This window comes from Fukomys damarensis, unplaced genomic scaffold (genome assembly GCF_012274545.1).
Source record: "Fukomys damarensis isolate Sample0158 unplaced genomic scaffold, DMR_v1.0_HiC HiC_scaffold_30, whole genome shotgun sequence".
NCBI lineage: Eukaryota > Metazoa > Chordata > Mammalia > Rodentia > Bathyergidae > Fukomys > Fukomys damarensis.
The window spans coordinates 3158914-3185853 of NW_022900942.1; the positions used below are offsets into that span (position 1 = coordinate 3158914).

At 35.0% G+C, this 26940-nt stretch overlaps 1 protein-coding gene and 1 pseudogene across 1 annotated transcript; one reads left to right on the plus strand and one right to left on the minus strand.

The window, feature by feature from the left end:
• The first annotated feature begins 15610 nt into the window (after window positions 1-15610).
• LOC104869846 lies at window positions 15611-16604 on the plus strand (annotated as a pseudogene).
• A 7284-nt stretch (window positions 16605-23888) lies between these two features.
• Window positions 23889-24881, minus strand: LOC104869849 (olfactory receptor 7D4). Its single transcript, XM_010635228.1, has one exon. It carries the CDS (start codon window positions 24879-24881, stop codon window positions 23889-23891), a length of 993 nt encoding a protein of 330 aa, XP_010633530.1.
• Between the last annotated feature and the right edge of the window lie 2059 nt (window positions 24882-26940).

The following is a 26940-nucleotide window of genomic DNA, read 5'->3' on the forward strand; positions in this document are numbered from 1 at the left end:
TTTCCTATGAGTGACTCTAATTTCTTATTTTTTGTGAGCTATATTATATAGAAAAAAACACATCTTCCCTATCCAGTCCTCAACTGATGAGCAATTAGACTTTTTCCAAGTTTTAGCTATTACAAACTGTGCTGCTATAAATATGGGTGCGCATATATCACTGTAGTTTGATTCTTTTAATTCTTATGGAAGGATAGCTAGCAGAGGAGGGCTAGGTCAAATGGAACCTCTAATCCTAGCTCTTTGAGGTATTCCATAATGATTTCCATAGTAGTTACACTGATTTGCACTCTCACCAACAATGGAGAAGGGTTCCTTTATCTCCACAACCCTACCAATATTTCTTATTGGTGGATTTCTTGATAGCAGCCATTCTTTCTATGATGAGGTAGAATCTCAGTGTTGTTTTCATCCGCACCTATTAAATAACCAGTGAGGTGGAACATTTTTTCATGTATTTATTTGCTGCTTTTACTTTTTTGTCAGAAGTATCTGTTCATTTCAGATACCCAATTTGAATACGGTCTTTATATTGGGGGAGCAGATTTTTTTCAGTTCTTTATATATTCTACCTAATAGATCTTTGTCTGAGGAGTAAAAATGTTTCCCACATTGTAGGTTGTCTCTCAGTTCTGTAATTGGTTCTTTTGCATTGCAGAGCTTTTTAATAAGATTAAATCCCAGTTGTTGACTGTTTCTGCTAGTTCCCATGCTACTGAGGATTTGTTCATAAAGTCTTTTTCTATGCCAATGTCTTCAAGAGTTCTGCCTAACTTGTGTTCCAGCAAGTTTAGTGTTTCTGTTTCAATATTTAGACTTTTAATTCACTTGGATTTTAGTTTATTGCATGGTGAAAGATAAGGTAATAGTTTTAATCTTTGACAGGTTGAAATCCAGTTTTTTCTAATATCATTTATTAAAGAGGCTGTCTTTCCTCAAGTGAGGAAAAGGTTGGCTCCTTTGTCAAAGATGAGGTAGCTGAGCTCATCTGGAGTTGTTTTTGTGTCTTCCAGTCTGTTCCACTGATCCTCAGGTCTGTTTCTTTGCCAGTACCATACTGTTTTTATCATAGTGGCTTTATAGTATAGTTTCAAATTGGGAGCTGTTATACCTGCCACCATGTCTCTGTTGCCTAGGGTAGCTTTTTCTATTTTAGGTCTCTTCTGGTTCCAAATGAATTTTTGGATTCTTTTTTCTAGTTCTGTGAAATATAGTGTTGGAATTTCAATTGGCATTGCATTGAATGTATATAGCAGTTTTGGCAGTATGGCCATTTTCACTATGTTGATTCTTCCTACCCAGGAGCAGGGGATATCTTTCCATTTTCTTATATCCTCTTTTATCTCTTTTTTCAGGGTGGTGTAGTTTTCAGTGTAGAGGTCTTTTGCTTCTTTTGTTAGGTTTATTCCTAGATACTTCATTTTTTGGGATGCTATTATGAAAGGAATTGTTTCCCCAATTTCTCTCTCAGTGAGTCTGTTATTTGTGTACATGAAGGCTATTGATTCTTGAGTGTTGACTTTATATCCAACTACTCTTCTGAAAGTGTAAATTAAGTTGAGAAGTCTTTTGGTGGAGTTTTTTTGGGTCTTCAATGTAGAGTATCATATCCTCAGCAAATAATGACAGTTTAACTTCTTCCTTTCCTATATTTATTGCATTAATTTCTTTCTCTTGTCTAATTGCTATGGCTAATATTTCCAGAACTATATCGAAGAGGAGTGGTGATAGTGGGCATCATTGTCTTGTTCCTGATTTTAACATGGTTTTCAGTTTTAGGTCATTTTATTATGAAGTTAGCTGTTGGTTTTTCATAGATAACTTTTATTAAGTTGAGATATAGACCATCTATTCCAAATTTTGCAGGGTTTTATCATGAATGAGTATTGAATTTTTTCAAATGCTTTTTCTGTATCAATTGAGTTGATAGTATGATTTTTGTCCTTGACTCTGTTAATATGGTGTATTACATTTATTGATTTACATATGTTGAACTATCTTGCATCTCTGGAATTAATCTGACTTGGTCAGGGTTTATGATTTTCTTGATGACCCTCTGTATTCTGTTTACCAGTATCTTATTAAGGATTTTTGCATCTATAAAATACATCTCTATCCAGTCTCCAGTTGACGGGCAATGGGCCATTTCCATGTTTTAGCTATTACAAACTGCTATTATAAACATGGGTGAGCATATATCACTGTGGTATGATTCTTTAATTCTTTGTCTAAAATTTGGATAGCTGCTTCTGCTTGCATTTGGACTCCTGCATCATTTTCCACCTTGATTTTTATTACATTTATTTTACGAATAAAGTGTGACTTTTGTATACAGAACACACTTGGATTTTGTTTTCTTGGTCCAATCTGCCAATCTATGTCTCTTGACTGTGGAGTTCAAACCATCAACATTAAGAGTTATTGCTGAAATATAATGACTGAATCTTGAAAGTGCATTATTTTTGGGTTGCTTATTCCTTCATTCTCTTCCCTTTTTCTTAATTCCTTCCCTTCTAGTAATATTCTTTCCTTTGGACTGTTTGATATTGATGGCCTTATTGTCTCTACTTTTTTTTTAGTTCTTTGTACAATATTGATTTGATAGTCATGAATTTCTTAATCTTTGTCATGAAAAATCTTATTTTTTCATCAATTTTAAATGCAGTTTTGTAGGATATATTAATCTGTATTAAAAGTTGTTTTCATTCAGAATTTTAAAAAACTTGACTCGAATATCTCGTGTCCTTCAAGGTCTGCATGGAGTAATCTGTTGTAATTCTGATAGGCTTGCCTTAATAAGTTATTTAAAACTTTTTTTCTAACAAGTTTTATAATATTGTCCTTGTAGTGGACATCTGAGATTGTAGCTATGATGTGACATGGAAAAGTTCTGATCATGGCAATCTCATGTTCTATATGTCTCAATTAATGGAATTTTTTAAATTGCTATTATTTTATTAATACAATTTTTGTATACTTTATGCTGCAGTCTGATCTTTCTCATGATGTGTTTGTGTGGGTGTGTCCTGATCCTACCTCTAAATTCTATTTATACTGCAGTCTGAATTCAACCAATGTTCTTTTCCCTCTAATGTTCAGCAACAAGAGGGGTCTTATGTTATTAAAAACCTTTTGCACAGAGAAAGAAACTACCAACAGAACTAAGAGACAAGCCACAGTGTGGAAAAAAAAATTTATCAACTATTCCTCAGACAAAGGCATACTATCTCGAATACATAAAGAACTTTAAAAAATAAGACTTCCTAAATTTAAAGTTCCAATCCAAAATAGGTATCTGAAATGAACAGACATTTCTCAAAGATGTACACATAGCAAATAAACATAAGAAAGAATGTTCAGCATCACTGGTCATTCAAGAGATGCAAATAAAAACAATACTGAGATTCCACCTCATTACAGAAAGAATGGCTGTTAACAAGAAATCAGCCAAAAACAAATGCTTTCAGGCTTGCTAAAAACGGAGCCCTTTCAGTGTTGCTGTGAGCGTACACTTGTGTAACCACTATGGAAATCAATGTGGAGATACCTCAAAGAACTAGGACTAGGTCCCATTTGACCCAGATATTTCCCTGCTGGGTGTCTTTCCAAAAGAATTAAAAGAATCATATCACAGTGATATATACTCATCTATGATGATACCAGCACAGTTTGTAATAGCTAAAACTAAGAAACAGCCCAATTGCCCATCAACTGGAGACTGGATAAATTCTTTTTTTCATAGAATATAGTTCAGTAGCCATAAAGAATGAGAAACTAGAAACATCTATTGTTAAATGGATGCACATCAAGGCCGTATTCTTAAGTAAAATAGATGGGACACACATATGTAAATCCCGCAAGCCTGAAAGTGTAAATAATGATCAAAATGTATAAAGAAGTAATGTGAAATAAGAAAAGGTGCAAAGGGGAAGGTGAAATGAAAGAAGGGAAACGAATAAATACGAGAAAAGGAAAAGATGGAAACAAAGCCTTTGTAAATAGCGAGGGGTTGAGAGGTTCACAAAAGGGACAAGGAATGGGGAAAAAAGGAATGAAGATATATTATGTAAATTCCCAATAATGAATGTCAACATAACGTATACATAAAATGTACCAATAAAATTAATGAATTAAAAAAAGAAATGGGGAAGTTTTTCTTTAATTTTTTTTTTAATCAGGAATCTAACTCAGGACCTCATGCTTGCTAGACAGGCACTATGCCTCTGACCTATATCCTTGGCCCATGGAGAAGCTTTTAGCCCTCCAGAAAGCATCACTGAGTCCACAGAATGCTTTTATCTCCTCCCTCTTAGCAGACTTCTGGTGCATCTCACTGGGGCAGCTCCCCTGTTATGATTTAGATTGTTTTGCTTGCCAGTGAGTGAAGGGATTGAAGGCATGGAAGGACTTCAGAGCCTGCCTTCCCTATATAGGCAACACTCAGTTTCATTTAACCTCTGAGGGCATGGCCAGCTGGAGGTATCTACCTCAGTCTTATCATATATAGGTCAATCTCTTTCTTTTTTTACTCTTTTTTTTATTCACTTATTGCATATCGATAGTATTAGTTGCAAGGTTTACACTTTTCTTTCTGATTTGGTTTCAATTTTCTCATTTGTATTTCATTTTAATTTTTAAATTTATCTACAGTTGAAACATAGAAAAATAAAAAGTATACATTTTAATGGGTACTATTATTGTATTGTTACCATTATATATTTTGCAATGTTTAAAAATGATTAAACATATTTTCTCTTCAAATGTTTTTCATTTGTGTATGGTGAAATCTTTTAAATTATTTTCTTTCAGTTTATTTTAATTAGTATGTAACTGCATAATTAGTATGTATATCTTTGTGGAAAGAGCATATATATATATATATATATATATATATATATATATAATTGAATTATGTCCTTAAAATTATATATACATATATAATTATAAATTATATAATAATAAGTAGTGGGTATAAATAGCAGACCGGTCTTTATAAAACAAACAAACAATGGAGGGAGAAGGGATAGGAGGGAAAGAGGATGAAAAAGGAATTAGGTGGTTTTATGTAGATGTACAAATCCACACAAGGAATGTAAACACTGTGTGCCTCAAATATGTGTAAATAAAAACAATGGAAAATATAATAAAATAAAGGGTACTGCCAAGAATGCAAAGATTAAGAAATGCTGGCGAGTTTGAGCAAAAAAGAAACCCTCCTATGTTAATGGGAATGTAAGTATTACATATATTAAGGAAATCAGAAAGATTATTCCTCAAACAAATAAAACAAATTCCATTTGACCCAGATGCACCTCTTGTGGGTGTCCTCCTAAAAGAATTACAGATCTCATATTACAGTAATATAATGCATAACCGAGTTTGTAGCTGCACAGCCCATACTGGCTAAACCTTTAAAGCAATCTATGTGTCTATCAGCCAGTGAATGGATAAAAAGAATGTGGTTACATACTGCTATTCCACTCAGCAGATTAGAAAGATATACTACAATCATGTGGAGGAAAATGGTTGTATCTTGAGATCACAATAGTAATAAATGGAAATAAGTCAGCAACGCAAGGTTAATATCATCCGTCTTCACTAGTCTGAGAGCGCCAAAATATAAATTGTTTAAAAAACAAAATGATAGACACAAGTTAAGAAACAGGGGAATGAATTCCATGGAGATTATGCAGTTTGTGAGGAAGTGGGGGAAGGGGACTGATGAGACAGCAGAGTAAAAATGAGCAAGACGTTGTATGTCTGTGTACCAATTTCCAATTATGAAAATAATTATTACATACTGCAAATACATACAAATAAGTGCAAGAAAAAATTAGATAAATTACAAAACTTGTTAACTGCAAGTAATGATAACATATTATATTATTTTAAAGTTCTAAATGGATGTTAACTGTTCTCCCTACAAAAACGATAACTATTTTGAGGTAACGCACATAATATTGTAGACTTAGTGATTTCATAAGGTATTATATTCTTAATACTGCATTCTACATAAGAAATGCATGGCATTTTATCAGACAGTCTAAAGAATAAAATCAGAAACTAAAATTTGGCAAAAAATGAATGAGAAAAGACTTCTGATAGTCTGTATCATTGTGCGCAACAAATGATCTATAAATTTTCTGAAGGTTGGTCAAAGTAGTTGTTGCTCAGGGAGAATCTTTAGAGTTGTTTTCATGAAGAAATGCATATTGCTTACAGCAAACCTTGTAACTTTGCAATCAAACTAAAGAGAAAATAAGTTTCTGTAAAGGAAATGAATGCTACCTCAAGATATACAAAACTATCTGAAAAATTTGAAGCAACTTTTATTTCCATTGAGGCCTGGTTTTCCCAGTTGTTCTACTTCCTTTTTTCAGGCATTTGAACTTTTTACTGCTCTTTCATATAAGTTGTAGTCTCCTATCAAGTTTCTTTTTCCTTCAAATTTTAATTTCTATTAGTACATGATTGCAGTAAATAATGATTACAATCACTGTTCAGAGTTGGTACACAGAACACATCCTAATATTTTTTAATTCTCTTCTCCTCTCCCTTCCCTCCATCTATTAGTCACTTTCCATTTTTGTCAAAGGTATAACTCCTAGTTTCCTTTTTTGTTTTTTGTTTGTTTGTTGAGATAGGGTCCCACTATGTGGTTCAGATTACTCTGGAACTCACTGTGTAGCCCAGGCTGGTCTTGAACCCGCAGCGATCCTCCTGCCTCAGCCTCCTGAGTGCTGCGATTACAGGCGTGCACCACCACACCCGGCTCCCAGTTTCTTTTTACCTATCCTTATTTATATTTCATCTGTCTGTCACATATTTTTACTTTTTTTCTCATATAAGAGAAATTATGATAAGAGTTCATGTGTCTGATTCATTTCACCTAACATTATGGTCTCAACATCTATCCATCTTCCTGCATCCAGTTAATTATTAACTACATGCTGAAAAATTATTATATATGAGGTCTTGTCTACCTTGTTCCAATTTCAGTGGTGTTTGTCTATTGTATTCATTACCCATTTTCATAGGCAAATCCCACTTTTTGATAGTCCTTATTTTCCTGTGTATTTGTAATCTTATCTTAGTGTCTACAACAGAATCTGCCAAAGCCATTGTCGTTTGTTATATTTTATAATCAATTTAATTGTATTTTGTCATACTACCTCTCTCTTTACATGTTCAGTAAAATATTGAATGAGTAATGTTTGAGATGTTATCTTTCATTTTCATGAACTTCATGCAAATATTCTACAAGCAAATTGAAAATTTTCTGTGGGCTACGGTTTGAGCATAAGCACTCTGTGAGTTAGAAAGTTGTCTTTCTTTTCATTATTTGTGTATAGTCCTCAAGTGATGTTAATCAGGTAAATGTAAAACTTTCTCAAACAGAGCTTCGGGTTGTGATCCTGATTAGGGTTTTTATTCATTGACCCACTTTTGTGATTAATTATAATAACATCTTCTACCTTAGCTATGGATATCTTTTTTCAACCTTTGTTACTTAGTTATATTTCCATACTAAGGTTTGTCATAAGTTGCAGGGTTTCATTTTAAAGGAGAAATTTAAACTGGATTTAAATTTGCAGTGTGAAAGTAGAAATTTTGGTCTGGTTGTGTAGTGCACATCAAACATATGTACTTCTTTAGAACACACACTGTGACAGGCACCTTGTTAACCCCTCACAAGATAGAAGTTGATCAGTTGTTGTCACAACCTCAAGGTCGGCAACTAATAGGGAAGCAACACACTCTGTTCTCTCAGTTGAAAGTATTATTTTCTTACTCATCTCTTATGATTGACAGCTCAAATCTTCCTACTTTAGAGAAGATACATCTACCCACCTTTTCAGACTAACCTACTCCACCATATTTTTCTGTTTGGTTCTTTCTTTTTTTTATCAATTAAATTTATTGATCCATTTTAGTATACAATACAGTTACATTCATCATTGAGATCTTAAAACTTTGCATGATGTATTTTGGTTCATACTCTTTTCCCATACCCTGCACTTCCTTCCACCTCTCCACTCTTCCCTATTTACAAAGATATTGTTTCCATTTTATTTGCTTTTCAATTTTTTTATTTTCACTTTCACCTTTCCCCTATCACTCCCACTTCCCATACTCCTTTAGACCTTTTCTTCCTACTACACGATATCAATTATAATTTATTTATCATTGAGTTCATTGATACTTTTAAAGTATACACTACAGTTACAGTTATCATTGGCATCTTGTACCTTTACATGCCAGATCTTGGTCCTCATTTTTCCCCATATCCCTTATTTACATTTTTAGTTTTTCAAACCAGAGAAACTAGTCAGTATTTACATATGTGCATTATATTTATTTCACTTATAGTAATTGATAATGTGAAATAGGAAGAAAGAAAAAAACAAATTACATCTCTATAAAATACTTTACAGGAGTTATAAATCCAAAAAATACAATATAAAAAGAAAATAAGCTTGAGAATAGCTATAGTAATAGTTGTCATTTATGGTGACTCCTAGTGAGAATGGTGGCATGCTGTAAAGTTTTGCAGTGTTAACAGTAGTAACCATATTTTTAGAAAGAAAACATAGCACTGAGAATTAACACAATAAAATGACAAATCATAGACTAGAGATGTATGTAAGAATCACGAATTGTTATCATAGAAGTACAGTAGTAAAACAAAGTAGTATAGAGATTATCAAATAAAATAGATGAAAGGTTTTCAACAATTTTATAAAACTGTTATAAAATAAAATTTTAATAATGTCTATGACTAAAATATGAATATTCAAATAAGTGAGTAAATAATACAAAGAAAGAGAAAATTTCTGATACATTAAAATAAAGGTGAATAGTACTTCACATTTGAAAAGGAAATGAGCTTCCATCTGACTGAATGAACCACTGTATCCACTAACACAATAGTCAATGAAAGGTTTCCATAGATAGATGACATTGTGAGTTGGGAACTACGTGAAGGGCCAGGTGATTGTCCATTGAACACTGCTGTTTCTTCTTTCTCCTAAAGATAAAACAGGGGTGTGCATACAGAAAACCTCAGAGGACTATGATAATTTCTACTGCTTGGCCTCTCAGAGGATCCTGAAGTTCAGTTTGTTCTCTTTGTACTCTTTCTGTCCATGTCTCTGGCCACAGTGCTTAGTAACCTCCTCATCATCTTGGCTCTCAGCTCTGGCTCCCACCTCCACACCCCTATGTATTTTTTCATCTACAACTTCTTCTTTGTTGACATTGGCTTCATCTCCACCATGGTCCCAAAGATGCTGGCAAATATCCAGGCACAGAAAAAAGTCATCTCATATAGAATGCCTCACTCAGGTTTTGTTGAGGTCTCATTCTAGAGGAGGGGACTCTGGGAAACGACTGCAGACACAATGAATTACTAAAAGCTGATGGCTAATGGCAGAGTTTATTTTTCACCCAGGGTCTTTTATAGTAGTTTCAAGGCCACACACAAAAAGCATGATCACAGCAGTTTGATGATTAACAGCAGTCACAAGGAGGCATAAGTAAAATAAAGAGCAGTCACAAGAATCTACAAGCAGATACACACTGTTCAAACTAAGGACATAACATCTAGATAAAACAGCATCTGTTTATGACTAAAAAAGAGTGTAAATTGGAAACAGGAATAAAGAGATTAGGGGATTGTTTGCAGGTCGAGGGACTTGGTTTCAGCACATCGCCTTTGGGACACCTGTGCCCCAGTGAGAACCAGCATTCTGGCACTTGGGGTCAGTGCTTCATCCGTTCGTGCTCTCGTGCCCTAACAAGGTGTGTTTTTTTAATAATTTTTGGTGGAATGAAAAGTTCCCACTGACCATAGTGCCCTATGACCATTGTATGACTATCTGTCACCCCCTGAAATACACACACATCATGAACCCTCAGCTCTGTGGCCTCCTGGTTCCAATGTCCTGGTTCATCATTTTATGGGTGGATCTGATTTGTATTCTCCTCTTGATACAATTTACTCTCTCTACAAGCACTGAAACCCCTCATTTCTTTTGTGAACTGACTCAAGTTATCAAGATGGCCAGATCTGATTCCCTCATCAATACATCTTTCTGTATGTGACAACTGTGTGTGTGTTTCCTGTCTCTGGAATCCTTTTTTCTTACTCTCAGAAATCTCCTTCTTTATTTAGACTTCCCTTTATTGTGAGCAAGTGAAAACCATTTCTGCCTGGGACTCTCATCTGTGTGTAGTCTTCTTCTTCTATGGAAGAGTACTTGAGTAGTTCCTCAGTTCTGCTGTTTCCCATTCTTCCCATCGAAGTATGATTACCTTTGTGTTGTACCCTGTTGTACCCATGCTGAATCCTTTTGTCTACAGCATGAGGACCAAGGATATGAATGGGGCCCTGAGATGACTTCTCAGCAGAGCAGCTTCTGGTCCTTTTTTTCCTTCTGTTGTCTCTACATTATTTCCTTCTCCATCTTTTTCTTCTCACATTTGGACACATTCATTTTGTAACATTTGCTAATACTAATCATTTTACTTAGTGAAGTCATATTCAAGAGATGCACACTCAATGACAAAATCACCAGCAAATCTTTTCTCAGTACCTAATCTGGTTATTATGCACTGAATGAATATGGAGGATTTATTCATTAAAATATCTGCAGTCAAACTACTTGGTCAGCATGAGGTGATTTTATTGGGTTTGAATTACTATTCTTTGTAATTTTATTTGGCATATTTCCTCATCACTAGCTAAGCATACTTTTCAGTGTTTCTTTTATTACTTCTTAGTAGAAAGCATTTTCTTTTATTTATTTATTTATAATTTATTTATTTATATTTTGGGGATGCTTGGGAATGAACTCTGGGCCTTGAACTTGTAAGACAAGTGGCAGAACCACTGATCTAAATCCTCAGCAGTAGAAAGCATTTTCAAGTCTTTGCTTATCTTGCACAGTGTGTTCTAATATTTGGCTTCTGACCTGTAAGACTTTTTTGTATGTTCTATGTACTTTTCCTTATGATCTATATGCCTTACAGCTATCTTTCCTATGTGTGTTGTTCTCATATTTATTTTAAATACCTAATTTGCTATATTAACTGTATTCATCATGATTTATGAGAGATTCTTCATGTAGCTTTTCCTAACTGATATTTTGTGTACTTTGACCAAAAGTTACCTAAACCCCTAATCTAGCACCTCTGATAGTGACCATTTTACCCTCTGTTTGCATGGGTTTGACTATTTCACATTCCACATGTGAATTCATGCATTGATAATATTTCCTTGCCTGGATCACTTCTCTCAACGGAATGTTAGACACACTAGTCCACATTCTTCCATATGACAGGATTTCTTTTTTTCTATGCCTTATTAGTATTCTACTGAGTATATATAACACACATGTATCTATTCATCTGATGCCACTTAGTTTGGAATCATTGGTTGGCTATGGTCAAAAACGATACTGCGTTGTTGCAACTACTATGGACATCAATATGGAGATACCTCAAAGAACTAGGATTAGAGGTTCCATTTGACCCAGCCATACCTCTTCTGGGTATCTTTCCAAAAGAATTAAAAGAATCATACCACAGTGATATATGCACACCCACGTTTATGGTAGCACTGTTTGTAATGACTAAAACACGGAAACAGACCAATTATCCATCATTTGGAGACTGGATAAAGGAGATGTGTTTTTTCTATAAAATGGAGTACTACTAAGCCGTGAAGAATGATAAATTAGAGTCATTCATAAGCAAATTGAGCCATATTGAGGTCATACTCTTAAGTGAAATAAATAAGTCACACATATGTAAATATAAAATAGTTTCTCTGGTGTGAAAAACTGTACTTATAAATAAGATCCTAATGGTATAATTGCCAAGGTGAAATAGGAAGAAAAGGGCTAAAGGTGTAGGGGGTGTGGGAAGGGTAGGGAAAAGGAAATAAGAGAAAAGAAAAAAATCTGAGAAAATGAAAAAAATGGAAATAAATATTTTGTAAATAGGAAGGGGGGTGAGGCAAGAGTAGAGAATGTGGGAAAAATGAAAACCAAGACCCATCATGTAAAGAAAGGTACAAGATCCCATTGATGAGTGTAACTGTACTGTATACCTAAAAAGTAGCAATAAACTCAATGAGAAGTAAAAGAAACAAGAATGTGGGTTCCATAGATATCAGAAGACATGAAGAAGTAGGAAAAAGGGAAGGCAGATATAAGAGGGAAAAATAACAATGATCATGATTATGTATGTATATGTACCAATTCCCTGTTAGAAATGTAAATATAATGTTTGTGAAATATTTACTGATAAAATAAGTAAAACATATACTGACAATAGCAAGTAAAATTAAATTTTGAATCATGTTTTATACAATTGATGATATTATATTCTAGAAAATTCTGAATAGAAGTTATGTGTTCTCTTTATTAAAATGATAGAGTTATGAAGTAATGGAAACAGTTTTGTAGACTTTGATTTCACAATTTATTACATCCCTCATAACCATGCTGTATATGAGAAATGAATGTGATTTCATTTGTCCACCTAAAAGATGAACTAAAAAAATTGAGAAAAAATTTTATAGGAAAAGACTTCTAATACTTTGTATCACTGTGGGCAACAATCCATAAAGTTTCCAAACGTTGTTTTCAGTAGGCACACCAGGTGAGAATGTTCTGGAAATATTTCCATGAAGAAATTACATATTGTTTGGTGCAAAACTTGTGACTTTTAAATCAGTTAAAGATAAAATAAATTTCTCCTGGAGGAAATAAGATGATCTCATTACCTGTTACCTCAATGCATATAACTTGAACGGAAAAATTTCCTCTCCTTTCATCCACCAAGGGAACTGATTTCTTTGGAGACTGAACATATCATACAACAATTTATTTAACTAGGAGCTTTGAGATTCAAATCTTTAGAATCTGGAAAGTATAAACACATACCTGCAGCCATTCACCTTTATCTCTGGGGTCACCCTCTGTGAAAAGGTAAGTGGGTTCCTAGGGACAGAGCTTGTAGCATGGAAAGCTGCAGTGACAGACGCAGGAGAGGTGAATGTGTTCTAGCGAGGACAGGTGGAAGAAGAAGGAGCGGGTGGAAGACAAGGTAGGTACTGGGCTTCCCCTCTGGAACAATAATAATGTGAAATCCGCATATTTTGTCTATGGAGATGAAACATATACATTCTGAAGCAACAACATTGGTTTCATTGAGACCTGACTCTACCAGTTACTTCCTTTCCTCTTCTTTGGCTTCAGAAACTAGAAAGTCTGCTGAATATGTTATTTTTTTAAGGATCCTCAACACTACACCTCTTTTTCTCATACGTTGAAGTCTCTGATCAGATTATTTTCTTTGTATTTTTAAATTTTAATTTTTTATCAGCACTTATTAGCAATGCATAAGGTTTACAGTCACCACTGGCACAGGTGCATATACCATCCTAGTTCTTTTTTATCCCCTTCTCCTCTCCCTTCACCTTTCCTCTAACTCTTGGATACTTTCTCTTTGCAAAAGGTCTTTCTCCTTGAATTCTGTGATCTATTTTTACTTTGCTGTTTAATTTGTGTATACATCAAGTCTCTCATAGAAGATAAATCATGTGATATTTAAACTTGTGACTTTGATTTATTTCGCCTAATATTAGGTGCTCAAGGTGCATCCATTTTTAAAAACACAGTTATTTCTTATTAGCTATATGCTGAAAATCTATTACATATGAGGTATTATCTGCCTTGTTTCAGTTTCAGTGATGTTTGTCTATTATATTATTCACCTATTTTCACAGGTAGATTCCCTTTTCTGATAGCCCTTGTTTTTCCATATTATTTTAGTTATGATTTAGTCTTTGTGTCCACAATAGTGTCTACCCAAAACGTTATTTATGGCATTTTATAACCAATTCAATTACCCTTTGCCACATTACCAATTCCTTACATGTTTGGGAAAACATTAAGTGATTACTTAGTTTTGTGTCTGTACTGTCTTGGGATAGGCTGGAAAGTTTCATTTTTAAAATGATAATAGACACTTTGATCCTGATGTTTAATATACATCAAGCTTGCTCAGAGCCTACATGGTTACAGGTACCTCTCACAAGACAGATGTTGAGCAGCAGCTGTGACAACCACAAGCTTGGTGTGTGACAGGAGAGCCACATACTCTGTCCTCTCTGTCTGAAGTTTCTTCCTTCCTCATCTCTTAAGATTGTCAGCCCAACACTTCCTACTTTAGAGAAGATTCACCTACCCACATTCTCAGATTAATCTGCTCCACACAATATTGTTTTCTTTTATTAATTAAAAAGTCACTAGACATTCCTTATACTAATGTTTTTGTCATGAACAATATAACAATGTTTAAAATATGCATTTTTATTTTAAAGTATATACAATAATTCCATCCATATCATTTTTGAATATTTTAATTTTAATCAATGCATATTTTGGCCATTGACTTTGCTGATTTTAAGAGTACATTTACAGTCTGGAAAATAAAAAATGTAGATCCCATAGAACTATTATTTGATTTTAATGGTGGTTGCTTTCATTTCCTCCTTTTGTCTATGTAGTACTCATGCTTTTTCCCATACTGAGAAGAACTCACCTGGGAGGCATTCTTGGAGAGAAGAATCCATAGACATATTCAGAATTTATAAGTGTTGTATTGTAGGCCAAAAGAGGTAGCAAACCAGTTGTACATATAATCACATGAAATCCCTCCATTGGTGACTGCCACTGTTTAATGAGATATTGCTGAATGAGAGATATTAAGACATATTTACTGAGATGCTAAGAGCACAATTCTTATGTGTGAGATGCTCACTGTAACACAGCAAAGACTAGAAAACAAAATCATCATTTTATTTAATTTTGCTGTAATTTTTCCATATAGTGAAAATGAAGAGATGTTGTATATTTAATGATTAGATATTATAATTCTTTTTCAAGGGAACAAGGATTTTATGTTGAATGACAAAGATTCTATGTAAGAAAGTCTTTGAAAGAAGTAAATATCCAAAATAATATGATATAAAAGTAAAATGTGAATAAGAATAGTAATAAAGATTACTGTCATTTAATGAGATTCCCTGAGAATGAAAGATAGCCTGTTTTTAACTTTTACACTGTATCAGTGTATCAGTATATCAGTAGTAACCACATTTTTAGAAAAAAGTATATAGATCTGAAAAAACTGAATTGTCAAATCACAAACTAAATGTATAAAATGCACTGTTAAATCACTATTGTAAAGATAGTACAATAAAGAAGTACAGAGATTGTCAAAGAAAAAATGAAAGTTTAAATCATTTTATAAAACTCATATCAAACAAAAATTAATCATTTCCATGATTTTAAATGGGGAAATTGAAAAAAGTGATTCCATAATTTAAAAATGCATAAATGTCTCATGCATTAAAGAAAGTGTGAATTATTATACACACTTAAAAAGGAAATGAGCTACCCTTTGCTGAAGGAACCACTCTCATCGACTGATACAACACTGAGTGAATGACAGCCAAGGAGAGATGATGCTGTGGAGAGGTCATTGGCTGTTCATTGTACACCGCTATTTCTTCCTCTCCCGAAGATAAAGCAGCAACATGCAAGCAGCAAATCACACAGCACGATCACATTTCCTCCTGCAGGGCCTCTCTGAGGATCCAGAAGTTCAGTCCATTCTCTTTGGACTCTTTCTATCCATCTACCTTCTTGCAGTTCTCGGCAACCTGCTCATCATCCTCACTGTCATCTCTGATTTTCGCCTCCACACCCCCATGTACTTCTTCCTCTGTAACCTCTCCTTTGTGGACATTGGCTTCATTTCCACCACAGTCCCAAAGATGCTGGTGAACATCCAGGCACAGAACAAAGACATTTCCTATACAGAGTGCCTCACTCAGGTATGCTTTTTAATAATTTTTGCAGGAATGGACAATTTCCTACTGACCATGATGGCCTATGACCGCTTTGTAGCCATCTGCAACCCCCTGAAATATACACTCATCATGAACCCTCGACTCTGTGGCTCTGGTTCTCATGTCCTGGTTCATCATCTCATGGGTAGTTCTGACTCATATTCTCCTGCTGATGCGGCTCACCTTCTCTATAGGCACTGAAATCCCTCATTTCTTTTGTGAACTTCCTCAGGTTCTCAATGTGGCCAGATCTGATACCCTAATCAATAGCATCTTTCTTAATGTGTTAACTGTCCTACTGGGTTTATTTCCTATTTCTGGGATTATCTACACTTACTTTCAGATTGTCTCTACTTTAATGAGAATGTCCTCTACTGCAAGCAGATATAAAGCATTTTCTACCTGTGGGTCTCACCTCTGTGTGGTCGCACTGTACTATGGAACAGGACTTGCAGTCTACCTCAGCTCTGCTGTGACCCATTCTTCCCATGAAAGCTCAGTTGCCTCTGTGATGTACACTGTGGTGACCCCTATGCTGAACCCCTTCATCTACAGCCTGAGGAACAAGGATGTGAAGGGGGCCCTGGGAAGACTCCTCAGCAGAGCAGCCTCTGGTCCATCATGGACTAGTGTCTTCAGCACTACGGGAATATTACAGACCCTAAGGAAAATGCTGTGAATTACAGTATCCTGGCTCATTTGTCTCCCCTAAATAACATGTTATTGTTTTCTATTCCCAAAGCACTTGTACTTGTTTTGAATATTTTTACTTAATTTCTATCAACAGTTTTACCAGTATTTTTCTTTGTATTTCTCTCTCTATGCATGGTGAATAAAGTGTAAAGTTTAGTAATATTTCTTCACCATTTCTGAAATTTTTAAGATGATGGAAATACTTATATCAAGTGCATTTATGTTTTTTTCTAAAATAACTGTTTGCATATTAATGGTGCTCACCATAACATGGATATAGTTTTGTTCTTAACTGATGAAAGGAAAGATAGAGTACTTACCACATCAGGATTGTGCTTATTATTTTATAGTTATGAATTTACATCTGAAAGCAGTGTTTGAGATATTTTGTCTCATTTACATAATATCTGTAGGGAGACTAAGCTTGGAAGATATAATCTATGGACCCTGATACTGAGCTTACATCCCTATATTTGCAATTATTCCTTGTATAAAAGCAGTAATTAGATTTTCAATAAGAAAAGCTCACACCTATCTTTAAAGATGGGTTTCATTGTCATATAATACATAGGGTAATTCTCAGCTACCATGACTATGAGGCGCCTTCTCTTTTTTCCTTATTTTTAATCATCTTTCCTTCTTCTTTGATTTTTCTTTCATCTCTGAATTTATTTTCCTTCTTTTGATCCCTCCTTTTTTACTTCATCTCTCATTTGCTTGTTTCTCTTTTGTAATGCTAACTTCTTCCCTTTCATTTTTAAGGTTAAATAATATTCTACTGTGTATAAAAAACAACCTGCCTTTATTCACAGATGAACATTTTGGAGTTATTATTACTTTTAGCTATTATAAATACTACTATGATGATTATGCATGCAGACTTATTTCTTCCTGTACAGTCATAAGCCACAAAATGATGCTTTAGTCAATGACAAACTGTATGTGCTAAAGTGGCCCTGTAACATCACATTACTTAGTGAAGCCATAGTCTTTTCTTGTGGATGCACACTGAACAGCAAGGATCACCAGCAAAGCTTTGCTGAGTACCTAACATGATTGTTAGGCAGCAAAGAAGTGTGCTGGTTTTCAATTACTAAGGTGTCTCAAAATCTCTGCTGGGGTATAAGTATATTTCATTTGGTTTTCAGTAGTACTTCATTGTGACTGTGACTTGCATTTCCTCAGGAATAATTATGTATCTACTCCAGTGCTTCACTACAGTTTCTGTGTCTTCTGTGTAGCAATGTTTTCTGAAGTCTTGCTCACATTGTGATAGTACACAATGTAATTTTGCTTCTGACCTCTAGAATTTCTTTATGTATTTTGGATACTTGAATCTTATCAGAGATATATTTTATAAACACATCTTCCTTCTGTGTTTCTCTTCATATTAAGTATACTATTTATTGTAATTAACTATTTTCAGCATACCATGCAATAGATCTCTTTAAGTTATTCCTCCCATCAGCAATTTTCTTTCTTTTCACCAATGTGTACCTAAACCCCTGATCCACATCCTTCTATAGATACCATTTTAATTTCGATTTTCATGGTTTTGAATACTTTAAAATTTACATGTGAATTTATGTAGTGTTAGTCTTTCTCAGCCTGGCTTGTTTCTCTTAACGTAATGTGATACAAACTCATTTGTGTTGCTTCACAAGACAGGATTCTTCTTTTTGTGCCTTATTAGTGTTCCATTGAGTACTTATTCATCTGTTCATTCATCCATTGAGCAGTACTTAGTTTCTAATCATACAGTGACTATCATGAAAAATGAATATGTGTTGAAGAAAATGTACATAGACCTTGACATACTGATTTCAGATGATTTATATACAGATGAAATAGAAGAATAGCAGGATTCTATGGTATTTCTATTTTTAATTACTTGAGGAAACCCAATGTCTCCCTAATAGCTACACAGATTTACTTTCTTTAATATTTTTCAATCTTCTCTTTTTAAGGAATTCTCACTAACATTTGTGATCATTTATTGTTTGGAAAATAGCCCAAGAGATATGAGGTAGTATTTCACTGTAGTCTAAATTTGCATCCCACTCATGATTAGTGCTACTTCCAGGCATTTAAAAAATACTGTATTAGAATAAGATGATTCATAACTTTGGCACATGCACATTCAAAAATCAAAATTTCTAGATTCTGAGACACAGGTATAATTTCAAATGGTGACTACTACTTGGGTTATTGAATTTATTTCAAAAGTTGTTGTTATTGACAAGTCAATGTCAATGGATCTGACTCAGAGAGAAATATGTCCCTTATGACACCATCCCTTGGGCTTTGAGTTCGGGCACTTACCTTTTCTTGTGAGGGCAGACATGGCACCAGACCAGTCTGAAAGAGATAGAATCGCTTCTGAATAGGCAAGGCAACCAGCCATGAAAAAATGGATGGTAAGAGAGAAACTTGTGAATTTGGCCAGAACAATCCTTATGCTGAGAGCCAGCATATACCTAAGTCGTTATAAGATCTGGATCTTGGCTGGAGCCATTCTTAAAAAATCAGTAAATCCTGAATTTCTAATTTATGTGTAACATTTTATCTCTTTTTAATTGTAATTTATACCAATGACTAAATTAAAGTAGCAATATTTAAACTGGGTATCTATGACATTATAGTTCAGAGATGTGTAAACTATCACTTACAAAATTCTGTGTCTATGTATGATTCTGATCACCTGTGTATGTGTCCTTTAAAGAAAACCATAATGAAGAACTGGAAAGGACAGGGATTTAGCTCAGCATTTCTACTGCTTGCCTCTCAAGCACAAGGTCCTGAATTTGATCCCAGTACCAAAAAAACAAAACAAAAAACAAAAAACTGGATAGCCTGTTTTCTGCATTTCCATATCAGCACTGATTTATGTAACCATAACAGTTTTCTTAACATTTACCTAAAAATATTCAAAGTTAATTGACAACAAAATTTCTCTTACCCACAATATTTAATGTACTGGAGACTGATCAAGACCCCAATCACCTGACCAAGGATATGGCAGCAGGATTAAAAAGAAGAAAAGATCTTAATGTATAACTGGGGGACTAAGGATGTCCAAAACTCTTATCTGGCAAAGATGCCATCTCCTGGAGCCTCACACTATTTATCGAACATGCAGCTTCTAGAAGGGATGAAGGATGGTGCAGGGAACAAGGAAGTGGAGAGCACTGATGAAAGCATGTTCCTGCAACAAGGGAATGAAATATTCAGTCAAGAACAGATCAATGATTAATGAGAAATTCGATTCTTCCCATGGATTCATGTTCGCCTCTGTAGGAGTGTTCTGTACACGTCATGCTACCCTTTTCTGCACTATTGTCTTCTCATTCAAGACATCACAGGTCACGGATCATTGAGACCTCTGCTGTAACCAGTGGTGTGGAGGTTTTCCTTTTCCCACACATCAATTGCTGGCTCTTCAGGCAAGACAATATGGACCAACAGGCAGACACAGACTTTTCATATGACAATCCAATATATAAATGTGTAGCTTGCTCAGGGTAGTCTCTATCATAACAGTTCACTTGTAAATGTGGTTTTAAGTCCAGCCATGAAGTACATACATCAAATTCAAGTGTTCCATCACATGTCTGGCATTATCTGAAGGGGTGGGGGCAACCTCGCTGGGCGCTTTGATCCCAGTATCACACCATGCCAGTGTGATTTCTCTTTTTCCAAGCAATCAACCTGGAAGTAGTTCCATAAATAGGTGGTGATTCCTGCTTTGCTGTAAAATAATAATATGGGACTTTATATTTGGTAAACATTAATCCAGTGAAATGAAACAAATATCATGGAATGTGTATCTCAGATGATTGCATTTTTGGTGACTCAATATTGGTTCAAAATGATATGGTTAAAATTGCTGTCCACCTCATCATCATCATCTTCTTATACCTTTGTAATGCTTAGTTAGGAAAGAGATCACAGTGATCCACATTCTGCTGTCATCCATGAAATGTTAAAGGGAGTCAGAACCAGTGTAGAAGTGAAGTAAAATTTTGAATGACATTCTTCGGACCCTCACTAGAACCAAATATATAATATTCACAGAACTCATGCATACACCTTTGCACACGGTCATCCTCCCATTTTTCTACTCAAACTTTCATGTTTTTCTCATGATAGGAAACGTTTCTAATCATGCATTCTTCATCCATCAGTTCCCCTAGGCTCAAAGGATTTTGCTTCTTTTCTGAACATGATGAAGAAAAGTGGTTTCTATGTTGCTTTCATGAATGGTAAAAATTGGAGGTATGCCCCCTTTCCAAGAACTGATAGGAATATAGGGTCAGATGGGACCTTCCAGATCGAGAAAAATGGAGGAGGAAGAGACATAGGTAGAATCCAGTTGCCTGGAAACACCGAGCTAAAGAGTAAAAGACAAGGCCTAGATATTTACTCTCATAGGACCTTAAAGACTTAATTTGTAGCATTTCTAACTACTGAATTTGGTTCGTTTTAACCAATCCCAAATGACTACCTCAAAACAGTGGAGGAAGAAATTGCAGAGAAGGGGAATGTCTACAGTGGGTTTGGGGTTCTGCTACTCAATTAAGAGCTCACAAGTAGTATTCACTTGTATTCCTTTTTGTTCCTAGATCCATGCATTTCAAGCCACAATTTGTTGTAGTAAAATGTAGATAACAAGAAATACAATTTGAACTGTTTCTTGCATATTTCCAAAGCAATAATTACATTTACCTTTTAGGCAATCATCATTATTGTTTATTTCCTTAAGTTTTTATCTTTCAAAACTGAAAGTTCCCAGTCCTTCCTCACCCTGCCATGGCAACAATCACTCTACTGTAAGACAAATTAAGGAATCAAATATATCGTGACAAAAATAACATCACAAAGGAGGTTAGATTTTCAGGAATATATGTTTGATCAAATACACATAACTCACATCAGAAAAATTTGAATTTTAGTATCTACCCATATTACAATCCTAATTCATACTTTCTTTCCTGATGCAAGACAATGGCTCTCCTAGTCCTCTAACATTCATAGGTCCTGAAGTTATACTGTTATTCTGTGTGTCGTTCTGATGCCTTTATTCATTTGAATGAAGAGGAATGGATTCAGAATAGTGGTGAGCATGATATAAATTATGGGCTTAACAAACAGTTCATAGGGGAGGATGATGCATCTTAAAATAGACACTCTAAGGTCTGTTCCACAAAATAAGCAAACAACTGATACAGATCCACAGGTAGAGAAAACTTTATACTCCCCATCTGAGGATGGGATATTTAGAATGGAGGAAATAGTTTTATAGTGATATAAAGTCATCCTTATATGGGAAACACCTATGATGTGAGTAAAATCTGTGATCTAAAGTGTCAGAAAGGTCAGATCAATGACTTGAGAAGCTCAAAGATGAAATTGAAAATGTCTACATCCTTGTATGGAGTTAATTGTAAGCCAATAACATTTTAAAGTTGAGGGGGGTCCAAAGATTTAAGCGAAAAGGATACCAAATATGTGAAGATACAGTGGTGAGAGTTCATAATCACTGGGTTACATGGAAGATGAGCAAGGACCATAAACTAGTTGTTATTATTTAGATCAATGACGACCTCACAAAACTCTTGTGCACTCAGGAATGGGGCTTTTGGAAGGCAGTGCTATATTTTTAGATGTTGGGAGGAGGGATTGAAGTGGAAGATAACTGCAGGGATAACATGGAAGGCATATTTCCCTCCCCAGCTCCAGCTTTCTCTTTGCTTCTGAGCCACCAAGATATGAGCAACTTTCCTCCGCCAGGATTTTTCCACTGTGCTATTTCTGCCTTGAAGCCTGTAATTATAGACTGAAACTTCTAATACTCCTGAGCCCAAATTTACCTCTCTTCCTGTGAGCTGTGGTTGTTGGATATCGTCTTGGTGATGAAGAAAGTAAGACACACCAGTTAGATCTATCTTAATAATAAGCATATCATCTATACAATCAAATATTATAAAAGATTCACCTGTATACAAAAGTACACCTAGGAGATGACTCTGTTGTGAGGTTACGTATCTGTGCGGCCAGGGTGGGATGAAACATGTCAGTAATGGACAGGACAAAGAGCAAGAAGTATATGGGGATGTGGTGGAGGGAGCCAGAGATCTTGACCAGGATAAGGAGATTTCCAAACCACTGTGACCAGGCACTTGGCAGGAAGAGCAGTTATGTATTCCCTGAGAGATTCATGAGGTATACTGTGAGACAGGTATTACATTTTGTAGGTCTACATTTTTACCACCCTTTGAAATAAAAATGCAGCTAGGAAAAAGGAGTCTAACCAAAACTCAGCACACTGATATTTTTAATTGACATATGCACAGGAGATATATCCATAATGGATACTCATAAATCTTAAAAACTATTTCTTACTTTTGAGAAATCCATTCTCTGATACTCTTGCATTATTTGTTATTCATGACATTACTAACAAACGTAATGTTGTGGGATCATCTGAGCAGGTATATTTTCTTATTGACTGAAGCAAAATTATACTGCATCTGACTATACTGATAAAGATGAATGTGCATGCATATTTATTACAGTTTATTCATAACAGTTAAACATGTAAATCTTCAGAATAATCTATGAGTGTATGTTTGTTTACACAACAGAACATTATTCAACATTGCAAAGGAAATGGAGGAAGTTGACATTACTCAATGAAAGTGTCCAAATAAGGGAGGAAGAGAAAGCAGGGAATGGCAGGGAGAAAAAAAAGTGAGCAGAATACAAAGAAGAAAGCAAGCAAGGTAGGAAAATGAAGGAAAAGACACAAGGAAAAAGATAAAGAAAGCAATCCACATTAGGATAAAGTAAGGCTCCCAAAAATCACAGTAGCTCATAGCTACTCTAGGCATTGTATCACTACAAATGAAAATGACAAGTTTAGCCTCATGTGATAAGTATTTTGATTATCTATATTTCCTTTCCTTAGGGAAAAGCAAGATTACAACCATATTATGGTGAAAATCATCAACATTCAAGTAAATATTTTTGAAAAAATTATCTTCACTTGATATGTTTCCATCATGTTCAAAATCTTTAAAATGTCTGAGATATCTTACTAAATTGGAAAGTTTGTGTTTCATGCATAAAATCACAAATACAAAGAAAATACTGAGGAAGTTGATAAAGAAAAACAAACATAAAATATTCAAAAGACAAAACATAGATGCTTTGGAAATATCAGAAATTAAGCATATCATTTAGGAGGGGGAAAGACTCAGCCTATTGAAATTCACAGCATTTGTCTTAAGGGCTGTAACATCCTCTTAGTTCTGAAGTCAGGGGTCCATGAAAGACAACAGGCTGTTCTGCCAAGGAGTCTTTCCAGGGGCCCCGTAACATCCTTGTTCCTCAGGCAGTAGATGAAAGGGTTCAGCATGGGGATTACCATGGTGTACATCACAGAGGCAACAGGTTTTCCCTGAGAAGAGTGGGTCACTTCAGAATTGAAGTAGACCCCAAATCCTGTTCCATAGAACAAGGAGACTACACAGAGATGAGACAAACAGGTAGAAAATGCTTTATACCTGTTGGCAGTGGAGGACATTCTCATTAAAGAAGACACAATCTCAAAGTAAGAAAAGAGTATCCCACAGACAGGAAACACAACCATTAGGACAAGAGTCACATATAGAAAGATGTTATTAATGAGGGTTTCAGAGTTGGCCACCTTGAGGACCTGAGCCAGTTCACAAAAGAAATGAGGAATTTCAGTGCTGGTAGAGAAGTTGAGCTGCATCATCAGGAGAATATGAGCCAGGGAGGCACATAGGATTATAAGCCAGGATATCAGAACCAGGAGGCCACAGAACTGAAGGTTCATGATGAGTGTGTATTTCAGAGGGTGGCAGATTGCTACAAAGCTGTCATAGGCCATCAGAGTCAGTAGGAAATTATCCATTCCCACAAAAATTATGAAAAAGTATACCTGAGTGAGGCATTCTGTGTAGATGTCTTTGACCTGTGCCAGGATGTTCACCAGCATCGTTGGGACTGAGGTTGAGATGAAGCCAATGTCCACAAAGGAGAGGTGACAGAGGAAGAAGTACATGGGGGTGTGGAGGTGGGAGTCACATGTAGTTGCCAGGATGATGAGTAGATTCCCAAGCACTGTGACCAAGTACATGGACAGGAAGAGTACAAATAGTATGGACTGAACTTTTGGATCCTCTGAGAGGCCCAGTAGGAGGAATTGTGATCGTCCTGTTTGGTTTGTTACATGCATGTCTCTCTTTTATCTTTAGGAGAAGGAAGAAACAGCAGTGTTCAATGGACAACCATCGCCCCTTCAGGTGATTACAACCCATCAGTGTCATCTTTCCATGGATGTTTTTCAATCATATTGTGTCACTCAATGGCAGTCGTTCATTCAGCTGAAGCTAGCTAATTCCATTTTTAAATGTGAAGACTAATTCACACTTTAATTTATCAGATAGTTCTTGTCTTTTGATTCACTTCTTTCATTTTCAATTTCTAACTCATGGCTATGATTAATTTTTTGTTTGAGATCATTTCTCAAAAATAACTGAAAACTGAAAACCCTCTATTTTCTTTAATATTCTCTGTAAATCTTTATTGTACTACCTTTACAGATTAAACAGTGATTCTTTACTCTTATTATGTTATTTTAAATACATAATTCTCCCAAAGTATATTGTAGAGCTATGATTTAAAAGCTTGCTTCTTGAGTCTAACATTCTGCAGTATAATCCTGTCCACCAGCATAATATCTTTACTATGCTGAAAAATAATTTAAGCTATATTAACTTCAAACTCATCGTGTCTTCAGTAGGAATACTACATGTGTACCACAAGTTAACACTAAAGAAAATGAAATAAAATATAAAGTTTTTCCTTTGATTCCTGCCTTACAATGGGAATCATATAAATATGAATTTTGTTCTTTATCTCTCAGTAAATATACCTTAGGTGGTTCTTATTTAAAAATATCATCTTAAATTGTGACAGTCACTATTGAAAGGAATTCATATTATTATAAATATAACTGATTTCTTACCACTTTTGACCTACCATATAGCCCTATTAAATTGCAAATGTAGATTATTTTTCCCAAATGGCCTGCTAGCTGAGTATCTCCCATTACAGGAAATAGCATGTATACTACATAGAAAAAAGGAGATAAGGAAAGAACACCATTAAAACAAAATACCAAATTTACATGCTTATGTAATCTTATCTGATTATTCTCTTGAGTGGAAGTGTACTCTTACATCAGCAAAGTTAATAGCTAAAATATATTTTGATGGACTCAATTAAAATACTCACAAGTTATTTGAATAGAATTATTGTATAAACATTAAGTGTCAAAATATAGACTTCCAAAAAATTGTACTCTTCATGACAAAAAGCATCACTATAATGAAAACATGGTGTTTTTTAATTCATACAAAAGAAAAAAATACTGTGGAGCAGTTTAATCTGAGAAGGTGAGTGGGCACATCTTCTCTGAAATCAGAAGAATTGAACTGTTAATCACAAGAGATTAGGAAGGATGTAGCACTTTAAACAGAGGGAACAGAGTGTATGGCTTACCTATCAGCTCCTGAACTGGAGGTTGTCAACAGCTGCTGTTCAGCATCTGTCTTGTGAGGACTTAACATTGTGCTTGTCACAGTGTAGATTCTGAAAAAGGACATATGTTTGACATATTTTAAATATCCAGATCAAAATGACTACTACAACACTATATGAAATGTTCCAGCTTATCACAAGCTTTTATACAGACCCAAAATTAAGTAGTAGGATTAAATAAAAGCCAATAATGCTCATTTTAAAAGAATAACACATGATTAATGAGAAACAGAAATTGTAGGAATTGAAGCTTGTTTAATATAAGATGTTGGACTGAGATTCCACCTCACCCCACAAAGAATGGCAGCTATCAAGAAATCACACAATAACAAATGTTGGCGGGGTTGTGGGGAGAAAGGAACCCTCCTCCATTGTTGGTGGGAGTGCAGACTAGTGCAACCACTATGGAAATCAATATGGAGATACCTCAAAGAGCTTGGACTGGAGGTTCCATTTGACCCAGCCTTCCCTCTGTTGGGTATCTTTCCAAGAGAACTAAAAGAATCATATCACAGAGAAGTATGTGCACCCATGTTTATAGCGGCACAGTTTGTAATAGCTAAATCTTGGAAACAACCTATTTGCCCATCCGTTGGAAACTGGATAAAGAAGTTGTGGTTTTTCTATAAAATGGAATATTACTCAGCCATAAAGAGCGAGAGAATAGATTCATTCATAGGAAAATGGATACA

What these genes read in the sequence shown, in the direction of transcription:
- LOC104869849 (XM_010635228.1), bottom strand. Translation starts at nt 24,881, where the DNA reads ATGCATGTAACAAACCAAACAGGACGATCACAATTCCTCCTACTGGGC.